The 18,848-nt window shown below is 45.7% G+C and overlaps 1 protein-coding gene across 1 annotated transcript in view; it reads right to left on the bottom strand.

Moving 5' to 3' along the window:
- The window catches only part of DNTT (DNA nucleotidylexotransferase), a 135,312-nt gene that overhangs the window by 11,948 nt on the left and 104,516 nt on the right, over positions 1 to 18,848 (bottom strand). Inside the window, exons 12-13 of the mRNA XM_056850063.1 lie at positions 16,739 to 17,002; positions 10,231 to 10,314 (exon numbers count right to left, since the gene is read on the bottom strand). Coding sequence (XP_056706041.1) covers positions 10,231 to 10,314; positions 16,739 to 17,002 — 348 coding nt within the window. The remainder of the gene's footprint in view (positions 1 to 10,230; positions 10,315 to 16,738; positions 17,003 to 18,848) is intronic.

Below are 18,848 nucleotides of genomic sequence, written 5' to 3' on the forward strand. Positions count from 1 at the left end.
AAGAAGACTTCAGCTGTGCACGGGTAGCACAGGTGTTATGGTATAAAAGCCCTCAAGTCACCAGATGTCTTTTCCTGCTTCTGCAACCTGCCCTTTCCATTTAATTCTTGAAGCCAGAAGTAAAATCACCTTCTTATTCTAACAGTGCCCCTAAGAGGCATCTCTAAGGACAATGATAAATATTTTAGGTAAATACAGGAAAAATGAAGCGGTGGTATTTTCTTTTGAGGTTGAATCTCTCATTAGCTTGATATAATCGCCAAGGGTAGATAAATAGCAACCATATCATCAACCCTGCTTTCGTAACTCAAAATGAGATTTCCCTGAGCTAGTCTACAAGCATTCCATGTTTCCGGCTGAGGCTGACAAGGAATTTTATTATAGTTCTAGGAATGATGGCCTGAAATACAAGCAAAATTGCAGCCTACCTCATAGGGATAAGCTCTTGAAGCAGCTTGCATACAAAGGGTTCTCATGCAAAACAATTCAATATTTAGAGCCTTGTATCAGCAGGCCCATGGTAAAATAAAGATTCACAAACCCCCATTAAAAGCAAGCAGACTAAAAAGCCGTCCAGCAGTCAGTGCCAATGTGAGGAGCAATAAAACCAGCACAGAGGGACAGGAAGACCAGCTTCAATAAAAGCAGAAAAGGGAACGCTGACAACAAAAGGCCTGGGAAAATAGATCTCAGGGGGAGATTGGCTATTTAATTTACAGGGAAATTTCACAATAGGCCATGACCATCGAGGGATGCTGGTGGCCAGGAGAAGGCAGAGTACAGCCCCAGAAATTCTGCCAAGTCACTGTGTTCAGACCCTTCATCAGCAACAGCAATTGGAAACAGCTCAACAGTTGTCTTCTCCTGCACTTAGGGTTGCCAGGTGCCCAGTGGTGGTGGGCACTCCCCTGCCCACTGATCAGCTGAGGGTTGGTGGGCAAAGTGCACACGCCTACACACCACGGCATGTCACTTCCGGTTTACACCTGGAAGCGCAGCATTGCAAGGGGCCTTATACCAGTGGTAAAAGGTCCCTTGCGATGCGTTTACACCAGGAAATGCTGCATCGCAAAGGGCCCTTTACCTTGAGTGGTAAAATGCCCCTCGCGATGCATCACTTCCGGGTGTAAACCAGAAGTGATGTGTGCAGCCACGCACACTCGCGCGATCCCCTCACCTCTGCCCAAAAAGCCTCCTGCCGGACGAGAGGGGGACCCTGGCAACCCTACCTGCACTGCTGCCAGTTTGAAGGAGGATGCAACGGGGGAGCTAATTTCCACTACATGCTTAGCCGAGTGACCCTGCAGCGTTGGTTTGTAGCACCACAAGGGCTACTCAGCCTGCTTGCTCTAGGGTAGGGTTGCCAACCTCCAGGTAGTAGTTGGAGACCTCATGCTATTACAAGTGATCTGCAGCCAATATAGATCAGTTCGCCTGGAGAAAATGGCCACTTTGGCAATTGGACTCTGTGGCCTCACTCCTCAACCCCCCCCCCTTCCTCAGGCTCTGTCCAAAAAACGCCCTGCCAGTGGCAAAGAGGGAACTGGCAACCCTACTCCAGGGCCATATTCACTTCCCAGTCTGCTCCTGGTTTGACATCTTTCGGGTCACCACCTAAAAGTCAGCAAGCTCTGGGCCAATTTGCACATCATAAGAACATAAGAAAAGCCCTGCTGGATCAGACCAAGGCCCATCAAGTCCAGCAGTCTGTTCACACAGTGGCCAACCAAGTGCCTCTACGAAGACCACAAGCAAGACAACTGCAGCAGCATCCTGCCTGTGTTCCACAGGACCTAATATAATAGGCATGCTCCTCTGATACTGGAGAGAATAAATACATCATAGAATACACGCTTTGGGCTGGGCGTCCCCACCCTATGTGATGTGATTGTCAGATAGGGTTGCCAGGTCCCTCCTCGCCACTGGCGGGAGGTTTTTGGGGTGGAGCCTGAGGAGGGTGGGGTTTGGGGAGGGAAGGGACTTCAATGCCATAGAGTCAAATTGGCAAAGCAGCCATTTTCTCCAGGTGAACTGATCTTTATCGCCTGGAGATCAGTTGTACTAGCAGGAAATCTCCAGCTAGTACCTGGAGGTCTTTTGCTAAGAACTGCGAAATTGCGGTCAGATGCAAGATATATAAGTCTGAAGAAGCAGAAAAAATTTATACCCGCGAAACAAGATTTATTAACCCGGGATCTTGTCACATTGCGACGCATTGCGCCTACATTGCGGCGCAACTGCGCCTGGTGAATTATGTCTGAAGGAACAAATAATCCTCTGTGAGCAACATACATCTTATCAACAATTGCCGTACAAGCAAGAGTTAATAGCAACACAGAAGCTCCAGAGGATGCTGCGTGATTGGATTGTTACGGTCAGCTGACCGGCGCAGCGAGCGCATCCTTGACGCGGCAGACTGCGGCAGCCGACAAGAAAATCAATATTGTTCCATTTCCGTGGTGTTTAGTAGTTTTGCAGTAATAATAATTGTAAACACACTTAGTGGTTATATTCTGTATGTACAACAGAAGTTTAAGTTGTAAGAAAATGTTGTGTGTTTCATTTTACTGGCGGTATAAATTGTAACTCTGTAAAATTAGAAGCATTGAAATACAATAAGAAATTGTTTGCAGTGGCTGCGTGTTGAGATATATTTTCCGCAAGGATTTTTCCACAGTACCTGGAGGTTGGCAACCCTATTGTCAGAGCACAGCAGGAAGCACATTATCCAGAGATATGGGAATGCAGCCCTGATTCCCTTTATGTTGCCCACCATGGTTTATGTATGTGGATTACTTGGATTGTGTGAGTCCACTGATGAGAATGTCAGTTACGGAACTTGCTGGTGAATATCTGTTTTCCGATTGTAAGATGGGGACTGTGGTGGAAAGTGAATCATCAGTTCCTGTTGTATTGTGTTATTCTTCTCCAGATACTAACATTTTTCTTCAGCCACCACAAAGGCTACGTTTGGCAGAGAAAAGAAGAAGCAGCCTCTAATCTCAAACTTTGCAGATGGGAGTAAGTTGATTGCCTCAAACACTGTTTCCCAACCTTCTGTTCAGGATCTAAAAGTGGGCCACGAAGCCCCTGCAAATGCATGCCTTCTGGAGGGCAACAGGCTCAGTCTAGGTCTTAGATAGGGTTGCCAGCTCCGGGTTGGTTAATACCTGGAGATTTTGGGGGCGGAGCCTGAGGAGGGCGGGGTTTGGCGAGGGGAGGGACTTCAATGCCATAGAGTCCAATTGCCAAAGCGGCCATTTTCTCCAGGTGAACTGATCTCTATCGGCTGGCGATCAGTTGCAATAGCAGGAGATCGCCAGCTAGTACCTGGAGGTTGTTGGAAATCAAACAAAATCACTAGTGCCTTACAAGGAAGTTAAGCAAAGCAAGAGTAGGCACTTATGGCACAAAAAGCACTACAAAAGAATGTGCTTTGTACAAAAGAATGTACAAAACTGTGCTCCAGCTATTTCAAAACTAAAGAAAAAAGAGGTAAAATGAAGCCACATGAAACTGTTAAGCTATATAAAAGATTTTTTGTTTTAGTTTGTTTAAAATAACACCGAGCTAGTTTTTTTTTAAGACTCACTTTTATAATATTTGCTGCAGGAACACTACTAGAATAATAATAATTTAATCCATTTATGTTATACATAAGGAACCTACTGCTATATTAACCATTCGCATCAATTCCTTCTTTTCTGTGTACCTGAGGAGTACATTGAGGTGATCCATAGGTTGTCAGAGGTCATTTATGCATGGGAGTTTTACCTGAGGTTCGTTGCTGGCTGGACTCACACTTTTCTGTTGGGAATCTCTGCACCGGCCGTCTCCCAAGCTCAAATCAAGTCCCGCCTCTTTAAATGCTGCTCTGTAATTGGCTTACTTTGCAATGCTCACCATGAGAGATTTCCTCCCCCAACCCAACCCAACCCAACCCAACCGCAGCATAAAAAAGCATTTTAAGAACAAAAACAAAAAACTGAGCAATCTGAAAGAAGAGGGGAGAAAATCTAAGCCTTGTTTTAAAAAGGCCTTTCTTTTGCTCAGAAAGAGTTCTGAGGTAGCAGGAAGCACTTGAATCCCTGCCTCTTTACACACTGCTTTGTGATTGGCTGTGAGAGAAGCCAATCTTCTGTGTTTCCCCTGCTTGCCATCTGCATGGAAATTTGAGCCGGGCTGAGCTCAGGGGAGAGGGAAAAGTCGGATTAACAGAGGAATGGGAGGACCTGGATTGGTTTTGCGTCGGAACAGCGTCGAGCTACCAAGGAATGGGATATTGTGCATACTGAAAAGTTAGATCCTGGCTGAAGCAGGGAATAAAGGAGGTTACTGCAACCATGGATAAATGACCAGAGATACCTTGTGCAAAGGGGTATTCTGACCCCTGTAAGCACTGGGCCAACTCATTTACCTATTATACTTATTATATTATAAAAATGTGTGAGAACTAGGGAAGCCAGATTCTGTGGGGCCTAGAGGTCCCCCAGAATTACACCTCAACTCCATACTACAGAGATCAGTTTCCCTGGAGAAAATGGATGCTTTGGAGGGTGGCATTGTACCCCACTGAGGTCGCTGTCCTCCCCAGGCTCCATCCCTACATTTCAAGGAGTTTCCCAACCTGGATCTGGCAACCCTGCCCCCATCCCCCACCGGTGGCCAGGTGGGACCTGGCAACCCTAGTGAGAACATTCCCTTCAGCTGTAAAAATGGCAGAGGTCACACCCATCTGCTCAGGTTTCATTGTGTGGGACTTTGTCTAACAATTGATACATTTCCTTAAGCTAGGGAGGTCTGCTTTGGCATCACTTCCTGGCTTCGGGTGTGGGACTAATACTGCTTCAAAAGCGGCTAAGCAGAGAGAAGATCTCAGGATCAGCTGTCCCCTTCTCCTTAGCCACCTGACCACAGCTAGGGCATCAATACTGGCCCTGCCTTTGTACTCCAGCTGTATTCCAGGAAGGAATACACAGTCGTTGAATTAATATAATTGTGATGTTTTTCCATCATCATACAACACTGGCTTTTAAGGTCATCATAAGTGCACAATTCAGCCCTGAAAGAATTGTGGCTGTCTAAACCCCAGAAGTGATGATCTCAACATTAAGTAAACCTCAGCTCAGTCAAGCCTCTCCTACATTTTAGGACAGCTATGGCTTCCAAATACATAAATATGCAGTGGGAAAGACCCTTCATGTTTCTTTTTTCCCCATCAGGCATGCAGAAAAAGATGTCATGTGTGAAGCAGTCCTTAAAACCTGGTTTATGTTCAGAGGAACTGGGAAGAAATCCAAATCTCTGCATCTAATGTGGATTCTAATTGCTGCCATATTGTGCAGCACAACTTGCATCCAGAACCCCTGTGGGTTTTATTAAACATCTTCCTTACCCCCACAGTAGGGTTGCCAGCTCTCAGCTGGGAAATACCTGGAGATTTGGGGGGTGGAGCCTGAGGAGGATGGCTTTTGGAGAGGGGAGGGACTTCGGTGCCATAGAGTCCACCTTCCAAAGTGGCCATTTTCTCCACGGGAACTGATCTTTGTCACCGGGAAATCAATTGTAATAGTGGGAGATCTCCAGCAACCACCTGGAGGTTGGCAACCCTACCCCACAGACATAGCCCATTGGGTCTTTCTTTGCTCTGATATGGATGACGTGGATATACTTTTAATATTACTTAGAAAAGAAGGATCTATCATCAGTTCAGAGAACTGGACCAGAAAATTCAATTCCCTTTCAACCATATAATTATGTAATATACTTGAAAAATCCCGTTTAATATATTTTAACACCAAGAAGAGATCTAAGACTTCCCCCCACTCCACTCCACCCTCCAAAATCAGAGTGCCTCACTGGAAGAAAAAATCATATTCATTTTATAATTGCACATGATTTCACAGTAGAGGCATGTCTTTTGAAAGTGATCCCTGTTGCAAGTATATGCATAATCATGGTAGAAAAACAAGGATATGAAACATTTTCACAGTGTAACATTGAAACAGTTCCCCAGATGCAACAGCTGTTTGTTTTGTTCTCATCACTTTTCCCTGTCAGGGTCCTTTTGAAAATATGGCTGCATATCTAGGGCTATACTACAATGCATGGCTTGGACACATTGGACTGGGGTTCTCCAAACACATTTTCCAGTAATGTGTAAACTCTCAAAGTTATAGTCTGTTAATAAGTATATGCAACTATTTTTTTTGCGACTAACTTCTTTGCTACTAGCTGTTCTGTTTGGCTGATCTCCATGCATAATTAAAAGATGGGTCCGGAGGCCTGGTGAATCAGGTCATTCAGAATGTAGGAAGGAGAGTGTATGGAGGGGAGATCTGGAGGAGGGCATGCCATTGAGGGGCACGTGTTTCCGTTTGCTTCCTGACACAATGGTGGTGGTGGTAATGGAAAAGGTTGACAAGTCATAGCTGACTTATGGAAACCCCAAAGGGTTTTCAAGGCAAGAGACACTCAGAGGTGGTTTGCCATTGCCTGCCTCTATGTAGTAACCCTGGACTTCCCTGACGGTCTCCCCTCCGAATACTGACTAGAGCTGACCCTGCTTTGCTTCCAAGATCTGAAGAGATCAGTCTAACCTGGACCATCGGGGGGGGGAGGAGGAGGAGGAGGAGGAGAAGAAGAAGAAGAAGAGTTGGCTTTTATGTGCTGACTTTGTCTACCACTTAAGGCAGAATCAAACCTGCTTACAATCACCCTCACATGAACACATGAAGCTGCCGTATACTGAGTCAGACCCTTGGTCCATCACAGTCAGTATTGTCTACTCAGACCAGCAGCAGCTCTCCAGGGTCTCAGGCAGGGGTCTTTCACATCACCTACCTGCCTAGTCCCTTTAACTGGAGGTGCCGGGGATTGAACCTGGGACCTTCTGCATGCCAAGCAGATGCTCTACCACTGAGCCACGGCCCCTCCCCTCTGCGACGCTCCTCCATTGTGGCTGGATGCAGCTTCCATGGAGAGCCTCCTCCTGCCAGTCAGCCGTCTCCAAGGCCAGAAGGAGAAGAGGCAGCAGCCTGCCATTCCTCCCCCCGTGCTTGGATTTGAATCCAACTGGAAGCACCACCTCTCTGCTCCCGGCCACCACCTGCCACACAGATGCCAGAGGGAGAAGAGATGGCTGATAGGTAGCCCTCCAGTCATGCCTGGCCCAGGACCTCACTTAGAATCCCCTCCCCATGCACCCTTTTCTCTATTTCAGTTTACATTTACATTGGCTTTCAATTACTATGTTCCATTTTGGCAGCCAATATTTGGTAGAATAAATTAAAATGCAATATATCTGCCAACTGAGAATGCTGGAGGCAACGGCTGCCCAAGGACATGGTGAAAATATACATGGTCAGGTTGCAGAAACAATCTTCCAGCCACATCAGGACTGCCTGCAATTAGGACACAATTGGAAGAACATCTAAACCGCACCTCAAGAATGAATCTCTCCCTATCCTTTCATTACTATTTACAGGTGAGGGTCCAATACCTCTCTCTGCGTTCATTGTGACAGAGTGCTTCAGACTCGACAATGCAAAATCACATCCAGTTTAAAGACTGGCACATGGCACGGCTAGCTAGCCATCGTGGGCCACATGAATCCCACACCACAAGCACAAACCCCAGCCTAAGGCGTCACTGCTCAGTCCATGCTTGGAAGCTTTGTGGCAGTGCGTCGAGCTGCAGATCTTGCCTGGGATCGGTGATTCAGACAACCTGTTCACCTATCACGTGAGGGCAGCTGAGGCAGCAAACACTCACAGTTCCAAGAGGCCGAATAAAGTGCCTGCCAGCCTCCAGGATGGGCAACCCCTGTGCCAATGAAGCAGCAGAATAGAACAGAGCAACCATGGTTTTATCACATCCTCCCTTCCAAGGACCTTAAAGGAGCATACACAGAATGTCTCTTCCCCAGTTTTATGTATAACGTGCAAGGGTACCTCCTCCCATGCATCCCTGTCACCCCACACGTACACTCTTTTGTCCTTTGCTTACAAAACTCTGTAAAACACTATGCACTATTGCATACCCTTTCCCATTTCACAGAAGTCGAGACAAGCAGGTAACATCCCGTTTCTCACACCAAGTATCACTGCCTGAGGCCCCCGCTCAAAGCTCAATTCTGCCTTCTGGAATAGTTCAACAGCCTTCCATCGACAGATTTTAGCAGGGTGTTGGTTCTTTGGGGTAAAGTGTACCAGAAAAACCAGAACTGTCCTCAGAGAGGTTGCCGACTATTCAAAATGTAGTAGCTGTAGTGTGAGAAATGCAGGAGGTGGCCTACATGATACCGTAAACGTGCACATGCGCTAGACCAGTGATGCTCGCTCAGCAGCCTAGGAGCCATATGCGGCTCCTTTGACACGCCACCCAGGGCCCCAAGGTTCCAGCAAAGTGAGCGAGGCAGTGGCCGGGTGGGGCTTGTGGTCGGCAGGTGGCTGCCACCTTGAAACAGCTGCAACTTCAGGGACTGGAGCATTTTGACCCTCCCAAAGTCACCCAGCTGGCTTCATGCGTATGAGTGGCGAGACAAATCCAGTTCACCAGATTAGCCTCCGCTGCTCATATGGAAGAGTGGGGAATCAAACCCAGTTCTCCAGATCAGAGTCCACCGCCTCAAACAACCACTCCTAACCACTACACCACGCAGGGCATTCCTGACACAATACCACAACCTTTTTTAAACCATCTGCACATTCATATAGAACAATGGGAGAGGGAGCCAATGCTTGTTTTCCTGGGGAAGAGGGATATGGGGGGGGGGGGACAGCATCTTGACCAGTGTGGAAAATGTCCCTGATTAAGAAAAACTGCTCACACTTAAAACATCATTAACCAGACTGGGGCAAAGGGTGGAGTTTCCCTGTGCAAGAACAGAGACCTAAAGTGGAAGACTATGGGGGACGGGAGTCCAATGCTGAAATGGAGCCAAAAATGAAAGTACTCCATGGCTGGGGTTGGGTTTCCAATGCAGAATTGGATCCCCAAGAGGAAACAATTCAGGAAAAGTCAGTGGAGGGGGGGTGGGCTTTCCACCACAGAAACTGAGCACCAAAAGGGGAAGAAATTCATACTGTAAAGTGATGCACAACAGTGGAGGGGGTGGGATTTGTCATATGTTAAAATGGAGTCCAAAATTAGGAAGTAATGCATAAACCAGGCACTTGGAAGGGATCTTTCTACCACAGAAATAGGGCGTCCAAACGGGAAGAAATTCACTATGGGGGAGCTTTCTGCTGCAGAAATGGAGTCGCAAAATGGGAAGAAAATCCTCAGTGCTAAAGCACCCATGGGGAAAATATAATTCCCATGCTCCTTGGCTATGTCACCCATTCGTGAAAGCCAACCATGTGTGCAGCAACCCAGTGAACGAATGGTTCAGCACTCACTCAACTGCTCACAGCAAGCCATCTTGGTAATATTTGTGACTGGTGATTAGGACGCGAGCTGAACCCACAGGAGTTTTGGCATCCCTGCACAGGACTAGTTCGGTGGGAATTTGGCAAAGACTCTGAGGCAGCTGTTGATGAAGGCAGCTCACTCAAGCCAGCTGCTGTTCAGCTGTTACAGCCAGAGGAGTTCAGAGAGGGGGCTCCCTGGTGCAGGACATCATTAGCTGAATTCTAACCACAGTAAAGCAAGGCTCGTGCTTTCTTGGCAATGGATTTGTGCAGACAGTGAAAGTAGGGTTGCCAACCTCCAGGTGGTGGCTGGAGATCTCCCGCTATTACCACTGAGCTCCAGGCAACAGAGATCAGTTCACCTGGAAAAAATGGCCGCTTTGGAAGGTGGACTCTATGGCATTATACCTCACTGAAGTCCCTCCCCTCCCCAAACCCACCCTCCCCAGGCTCCACCCCCCAAATCTCCAGGTATTTCCCAACCCAGAGCTGGCAACCCTAGATGAAAGGCAAGGTACGGCAGTTGCGCTGAGTTTAGAGGCAGTGTAGGGTTGTCCTCAAACCAGCAGTCTTATTGGAGTACCCAAACAAACCTAATTGACCCCATATATTCTGTATGCATTCCAGGCTGTGTGGACAATTATTAACTGATATCCAATTAACATAGCAATAGTAGGTTTATTAGAAATGTTGTGTTTGCTGGAAGGATTGAATTTTATCATTTGACATGATGATAGACAAGCATGAGTCAACATAGACAGTATTCAGAAGGAGGGTAATTGCATGAATAAATGGCATTTGAGGGAACAGGAAATACCTTTGTTTTATCATATAAAGCATGATTATCCAGCATCATTTTCCTTTCATGGGTGGCATACCTCCGCAAGTCACGTGCAAATTGCTGCAAACACGTAAAAAGTCTCAATGTTAGTCTAACAAGCCAGAATGAGTATATTAAATTTCAAACCTGCTTAAAGGAGGCTCTTTAAAAAGACATGGCAGTTTCAGTGGCAAGTACAGAACTCCTTCATAGCACCTGCTTGAGCACAGACCAATGTCAAAACACATAATGCCCTCCCTTGAAATTGGCGTATGCAATAAAAGTGGATTTGGAACCACAAGAGTAAGATCAATCTCATTAAGTTGGTCTTAAAAGAATGAGAAAGCACAGTCACCATTTACAAGGAAGCATGTCCTGCCCTCCTTGCTGTAAAGATAACATTAAGAAATATGAAATTGTGATCATACATTTCCCTCTTCCCTATAATGAATATAGCCTGCAGTTCATGCAAGCTCCTTAATGGATGCTCGCCCAGAGGGACTGTCTTTTGACATGCAATACTATATCACATTAGCTTTGTCTTATACTAACGGCCTCACTGATTGTTATAGTTTTATAAGAAGAGATGGTTTAATTTAAACACATACTGGACTCCATTTGCTTGTGACTTACACAATTTGTCTGAGTCAAAAGCTAAGGTGTTTGCACTTTTTCAGGGAGCCAAAAGTTTGCAAAGTGGTTAGTGGTAGGTAGCTGCCTAAAGACATTTAAAAGCCTAGGAAACACACTTCATGTAGTGTTTCTTGGGGCTTAATCTACACTTCCTATTCTATCTGGAAAGGACTGTTAAAGGAATACATAAGCTTCTGTACTGCCGTCCCCCCACACACACATACAAACACATACTATTCACCTCTTCTTGACTACAGTTCAGACACATATTGTTTAAATAGTCTTATAAGCAAGAAATGCAGTTCTAACAGGATCAAGGATCTTGTTTTCATAAGTATTCTCATGGAAGTTTTTAAACTACCTTTCCTTTTTTAAAGGTATTGGTATGTTTCTTGCTCTCATCATTTCATATTTCCATGAACCAAAGTCCTTTGCATGTCACTCTCATTAGGGAGGTAAAAGAATTTTGCATGTGCCTTGTAGGGTTGTGCATATTGACAAACCTGAACTGAAAATAAACCTGAAATTAGCCATTTGGGTAATTGTCAGGCTTTGGGTTTACTGAACGCCAAAACCCCAGCATCCTCCCAAAGCCAAATACACAATTCCCGAAAAAGCCAAATATTTGGCTTTTTCGGGTTAGGCTATTTGGGTTAGGCTATTCGCCTTTGCTCAGAGGCATGGTTCTGTGCTTTCTCCCATTTTTCTATCTTTTTTTTTACTGGTTTTGTTAGGGCCCCATAGTTGGGGCCCTTTTGAGATGGGGATCATGTAATCGGAGCCAGCTTGGTCTGACCAACCTTTCAGTGGGTTGATATGGATCAAGCATAAGGGTTTTTTAAAAGGGAATTCACCAAGTCCCATCCAGAGAGATATAACATCCAACTAAAAACAGCTGCTGACACCACAAGGCTTCTGAAGGAGATTCCCTTACCCACGTGGATGAGCAATCTCCTTCAGACAGCCCCCGTGGTCAAGACTCTGATATCCGATATCACCGTCCCCCCATGAAAACCTGCTTTCAAAAAGAAGGTTGCCCCAAGTAGTGGCTTCATTTCCCTGCACCATGACCATCTCTTGAAATGAGATTTTTGATGACGATACTAAAGGACTGCTCATGGGATGTCATTTGCCATCAAAAGAGATGTTTTCCATGCCTTGTTTTTCTTGCATTTAAGTCGTTTTCCTCAGATTGGAAGCTAATTTACATGGACATCATCCTATATGACCCAGATACAAAGAGAGCCCTCAGACTTTGAGGCATCAGCCTGCCAATCAGCTCTTTCTGCCAGTCCTTGGCAATGCTGAACTTCTGAACCTGAAAACTGATGGACAGCTCGGCTCACAAATGCCTGGAGGATAGACCCCTTTGTGGGTCCATGAAATTGGAGCAACTGTCCCAATGTTCACCAACCTTTGGTGTCCATCTAAGGAGAGTCCCTTGCAGCCATGCTGCAAATTTGGGGGCTCTACCTCCAAAATGCTCCCACAGGAATTAAAAAAAAAATCCCCATCGACTATAATGGGCCCAATTTTTTTGGTAAACCTGGAAATAAAGCCGAAATACACATTTATCGGTATGGGTATTCAGCTTATTCTGGGTTTACCGGGGGGGGGGATGGTCCCAATTAACCCAAAACCAAAATTTACCGAATTTTTTTTTGTACAACCCTAGTGCCTTTGTCTGCACTGAAACATGTTGTTGCAAATGCAATCTTTTAAACTACAGAACTGAATCTCAACTATTGAGCATGTCTGACTGTCATATTCAAAATTCAAGAGGAAGACAGACATGTGCTTTTCACTTTTTTGATATTTAAAATTAATCATTTATTCTTTTCTGTTCTGGCAATTGGATTTCTTGTTAACATTCCTTTGTTGTCTTTGTTTCTTTGTGTCCTGGGTGGTGGTCCCTAGCTGGCTGTTTTTTGCCAATTAACTGACAAGGGTGAATCCTTGTTTCTTGTTTACTCCAGAGCATTTTAAATTTCCGCTGTAAAAAAAAAATGAATTTGGTTGCTTTCCCTCAGGGACTCATACCAAGGTTCCCCTCATGATCTGCAACAATATTGTTAAACTATTCTAATTGTACATTACAACATGGAGTGTTTTATAATATAAATGGCAGTTTCACAAAGCAAAACTTTATTTTTCTGAATGAGATTTGTATGGACAGGAAGCATATGTAACTTTAGAAATGAGATTATGCCATTACTTTGTAATATTTATGTGCTACCTTTCCATTAAAAATGCTCAAGGCAGTTCACAACAACATAACACGGGTGTAATTATAGATATTACAATAAAAACATTAAAGACAACAAGAGTCAATAGCATACAGGGTGGCTAGTCTCCAGGTGGTGTCTGGAGATCTCCTGGACTTTCAACTAGTCTCCAGGTTACAGTTGCCCTGAAAAAAATGGCTTGTGGATGCTATCTCTCTCCTCCCCGTCCTCCCCAGGCTCCACCCTTCAAATCTCCAGGAATTTCCCAACCCATAGCTGGCAACCTTAATAGTGCAAGATTTTAATACCAGGATAATACTCCAATTTGAAAAGGCCCTCTGGAAAAAAAATGTCTTCAATGGGCACTAGAAGGCTGCAGAAACAGAGGACAAAAATAACCACTGAGGGAGGCATTCCAAAGGCTAAGGGCAGTTCACAGTTGCCAAGAAGGCCCTAATGCGGTTTGCCAGTGTACCTGTGAAACAGAGGTACTTCACATGATCTCAGGGTACGGGCAGCTTTATCTATGAGTGAAAGTGCTCCCTCAAGTACTTTAGGCCCAAACCATTTAAGGCTTTAAGAGTCCAATCCAGCCACTGTATTAGGTCCAGAAACAAACTAGGAACCATTATAGTTGGTACAGGATTCTTCAAGCTCCTGCTACAATTCTGACTGCTGTTTTATGACCCCAATGGAGATTTCTGGACTATTTTTAAAGGTGGCCTCATGTGGACTGTGTTATCATATCCAATCTAGAAATTTCAAGCCATGAAAGACTGGCCAGTTCCATCATCTCCAGGAACAGCCACATTTTGTAAACCAGTCTAAGGGCAAAAACACATGGTCGCTTTACCTCCTTTATTCTCTATTTCAGCCAGGATTCAGCCAGGATTGAACTAGGGCTGTCAAAAAAAAAATTCGGTACAGTTCGGATTCGGCCGAATTTGGCCCTTGTGGGTTCGGTACGTGCCGAAGTCTGAACTCCCCCACTTCGGATCCGTTCAATTCAGCGGGAATTCAAAGTTCGGAAAAAAAATTTCGGCCGAATAAAGCCATTAAAAACACAATTGCGCCTTTCCGCGGCTCTGGGGGGGGGCATTTTTGGGGTTAGAGGTCCCAAACTTTCGGCAGAGCTTCAAAGGACATTTATTGAAAGACTCCCCAAGTTTTGTAAAGATTGGGTCAGGAGGGGCTGAGATATGGGCCCTGAAAGGGGTTCCCCCACCCTTAATGTGCATCTCTCAGCAAAGCTTGTCGCCCACGCACAAAGCTCCCAGCCCCGACAACAGCTGAGAAATTTGCAAAACAACTGCAAAACAACGCAACCTTGTTAAACAACACCTTTGCAACACACAACTGAAACCTCCCCCCTCAAACCAGGGAGCGAGAGACTCGAGGGGGAACACACACCCCAGGCAGAACCGACAAAAGCCCCCTTTGGCTTCCCCCCCACCCACAGAAACTGCTCCCTCCCCACACACACACAGACTCTGCTTTCCCCCCACACACACACACATACACAGGAGAAAAATTATAGATTAAAGCCCCCAAAGGGGTCTTACTGTGGCTGTCTTCTGTTCCATCAATAGGGGCTGAAGAGGACTTGTAATCCAAGATGATTCCAATTAGGCACGGAACGTTTTGCTCTGGAGATGCACAGGATCGGCTGATCCATTCATCCCAATAGGGAAAAGGGGAAAGGGGAAAGGGGAAAGCCCATATCTGGGGACCCCCTGACCCAATGTTCACAAAACTTGGGGGGTATCTTAAGAACACTGGTCTGAAACTCCGCTCAAAGTTTGGGATCTGCACCCCCAAAAATGCGCCCCCTGCAGCCATGAAAAGAGAAAAGGGGGGAGGCGATATTTCTGCCCCCACTGAACCCATCTTTACAAAACTTGGGTAGTATCTTAAGAATAATTGACTGAAGCTATGCTAAAAGTTTGGGAGCTATATCCCCAAAAAAGCGCCCCCTGCAGCCACATAAATGGAAAAGGGGGGGAGGGAAAAGGGGGAGAGCCCATATCTCGAGACCCCCTGACCCAATGTTCACAAAACTTGGGGGGTATCTTAAGAACACTGGTCTGAAACTCCGCTCAAAGTTTGGGATCTGCACCCCCAAAAATGCACCCCCTGCAGCCATGGAAAGAGAAAAGGGGAGAGGAGATATTTCTGTCCCCACTGAACCCATCTTTACAAAACTTGGGTAGTATCTTAAGAATAATTGACTGAAGCTATGCTAAAAGTTTGGGGGCTATATCCCCAAAAAAAGCGTCCCCTGCAGCCACATAAATGGAAAAAGGGGGGAGGGAAAAGGGGGAGAGCCCATATCTCGAGACCCCCTGACCCAATGTTTACAAAACTTGGGGGGTATCTTAAGAACACTGGTCTGAAACTCCGCTCAAAGTTTGGGATCTGTACCCCCAAAAATGCGCCCCCTGCAGCCATGGAAAGAAAAAGGGGGGAGCCCATATCTCGGGACCCCCTGACCCAATGTTTACAAAACTTGGGGGGTACCTTAAGAAGCTTCATCTGAAGCTCCAGTGAAAGATTTGTGTCTGTACCCCAAAAAATACGCCCCCTGCAACCACAGAAAGGAGCGAATGTGCACAAGCACCCCACACACACACACGAGGATTTCGCGCTCTCTCTCTCTCTCCCTGGCCGGGCCGCACATCAGCTGATTCCTCCAGTACTCAATCCTGACTGATTGGCCAGAAGAAGACCCAGCTTGCCCACCGATAGGCCGGGGGAGGAGAATGCTGCTTACTGACGGTTATGCTGCTTACTGACGGCCGAATTTGCCGAATTTATTCGCGAACTCCCGAACTCGCTGAATTCGGCCCCCCCGGTTGCCCGCCAGTTTTGAGTTCGGTTCCTCCCGAACTAAAAACCACCGAATCAGGGGAAATTCGGCTGATTTTCAGTTCGGGCCGAACCGAATTGACAGCCCTAGATTGAACGTATGTTCAGTGAAACACATGCGTTTGATTCTGGTTGAATCCTGGCTGAAACAGGGAATAAAGGAGGCTAAAACGACCATGCGTTTTCGCCCTAAGATGACAAAAGCATAAACTAAGAGAATAATCTGTATTCAGATTTATTTATTTTTTGGGAAAATAAACTCTGGAAGGGACAAACCAGGGTTCCTCAAACTCAAAGAACTAAAAAAGCAAGAGTCTAGTAGCACCTTAAAGACTAACAAAATTCCTGGCAGGGTATGAGCTTTCATGAACCACAGCTCACTTCTTCAGATACAGCTGTTATCTGTATTTCAGATATTTCTACAGAATTTGAACATGTAAAAGTTGCATAATTTATTCTGACTCTCATGTCACTGATGCAGAGTTTGATTATTATTTTTTGACAATATAGAACACACACACAACACAATGCAGTAACAGATACATCTTTGTTTCAGGATTAGAGATAGGGTTTCAAACGACTGTCAAGTTTTAAAGCTTGCTATTTATCCGTCTGTTGTTGAGATAAAAATAGTAGTCTAAACTCCTTGGAAGAAGCATGGGCTATAAGTAACGGAAAGAGGGGAAACAATAGCAAAAACACAGAAATACTCTTCAGAACTAGGGATCTCCAGGCTACCTTGCATTCTCAAAATTAAGTTAGGATGATGTGAGATTACTTACCCTTGATCCACTCCATCCTAACAGAGCAAATGCATATTGTTCAAAGGGGCTGACAACCAGATCCACTCGGATTGCTTTCCAGTCTTTCACTTCTTCCTCAGTTGAATCATATGAGACAATGGAACTGCTGTGATCGCCTCTTTCCTTGTGTAACTTTAAAATTGCAAAGCATTTTTGAAAATGATCTAAAGCATCAACTTTTCTGCTTGGCAGCTTTGTCTTTTCAAACGTCGATTCAATAATGTCATAGTATAAGAGCAATCCCTAGAAAGAGCAAACAATTAACTATTAATTACTTCAATTAACTAACAATCTAATGCATATAGTTCACTTCTTCAACAGTGGTTCAGGGTATGGCAATTTGAGGTGAAGACTAATTAGTCTAGACATTATAGTTAGCATTGAAGATGATTTTTGTGTTACCAAAGTAGCGTAGCTGCCGTTTTTATGTAGCTGGAGCCTGCAATATGATCTCCAAACCCTAAGTGCTGGCAATGCTGGTGAGGGAAGGAATAACATCCATACCTATGGAACTCCAGATGTTATTGAAACAGGATGGAATCAAGCCATGCTGAAGCCACTCCAGTATACTTTGAATAGGGCCTTTAAAAACCCAAGGGGAAAATCTTCACTAAATACAAATTGATGGGATAGTTTACCATAAATGATTTCTTATTATATTCATCTGTAAAGGTAAAGGTAAAGGTCCCCTGTGCAAGCACCGGGTCATTCCTGACCCATGGGGTGACATCACATCCCGAGGTTTCCTAGGCAGACTTTGTTTACAGGGTGGTTTGCCAGTGCCTTCCCCAGTCATCTTCCCTTCACCCCCAGCAAGCTGGGTACTCATTTTACCGACCTTGGAAGGATGGAAGGCTGAGTCAACCTTGAGCTGGCTACCTGAAACCAACTTCCGTTGGGATCAAACTCAGGTCGTGAGCAGAGCTTTTGACTGCAGCACTGCAGCATTACCACTCTGCACTACGGGGCTCCTGGGTTGAGCATATCGATAAACCCAAACTGAAAATAAACCTGAAATTAGCCGTTTTACCGAATACCAAAACCTGGGAATAAAGCCGAAGCTGGATAGCCGATCGCTGAATCAGCCAAATAGGTATTTGGCTTTTTTCGGCTTTCCCCAGGCTTTTCCCTATGGGAATTTTTTATGAGCTCTGATGGAGGCAGTTTTGGAGGTAAAGTTCCCAAATGATCAGGGTAGCCTCAAGGAACTCTCCTTGCATGAACTCCAAAGTTTGGTGATGGTTGGATCAGGAGGTCCAATTTTATGGGGTCCAGAAAGGGTCGACCCCCTCCTTCATAGAGAAGCATTGTAAACTGTACCATAGTTCTCTATGGAGGAGGGGGCAAAAAAGGGGGAAGCAGACACACAGGCAATTTCCCCCAAATTGGATCCACCCAATGCCAAAAAACCGCCTAAGCTGTGATGTAAACAAAAACAAAAAATTACCATTGAATAAAGGGAGGGAGGGCAGGTCCACTGTCACTCGAGCAAGGCTGGGTGGCCAGGCAATTACACCTTAAATAGGCCAAAAGAGGGCGGGGTGATGCCGCATGCTTGTGTCGGCGGCCCACGTCATCCCCTGGGCCAATTGTGGCCGCAAAGGGAAAGGTTGTTGCCGGAAGTGACTGGGGGGCCATGCAGCCTCCTGAGCTCCATTTCCAGAGCAGAACGTAGCCCTTCAGCGGTAACTGGCGGCGCAGGTAAGTCCCAGCTGCGTGATTCTGGTGATTGGAACCTGGGACTCCCAGACCCTACTTTGAAGTTCTGCCACACCACATTTGCTTTAATAGGGTGGCTGCTGTTGAACAGTAGCAAGCAGCTAGGCATTGGTGAGTCATGCAGTTGGGTGACATCAAGTCACCCAGTAGTTGCTGATGAGACTGGCCGTGATGAGACCTCCCTCAAAGGCCAAAACAGCCCTGGAAAGGGCCCTGCTCCTCCCCCTGCCTTCTACTGACAAAAACTAAGACTAGAGTTCTGTGTTTGCCTAGCAAGTGCCACTGAGAGTTTCTTTTTTTTAAGCTACAGGCATTCCTGTTATCATTTTGTGGGGTTTTACCCCCCTCCCATGCATTCTCTTTATGTTTC

The sequence above is a fragment of the Euleptes europaea genome, chromosome 5 (assembly GCF_029931775.1).
Source record: "Euleptes europaea isolate rEulEur1 chromosome 5, rEulEur1.hap1, whole genome shotgun sequence".
NCBI lineage: Eukaryota > Metazoa > Chordata > Lepidosauria > Squamata > Sphaerodactylidae > Euleptes > Euleptes europaea.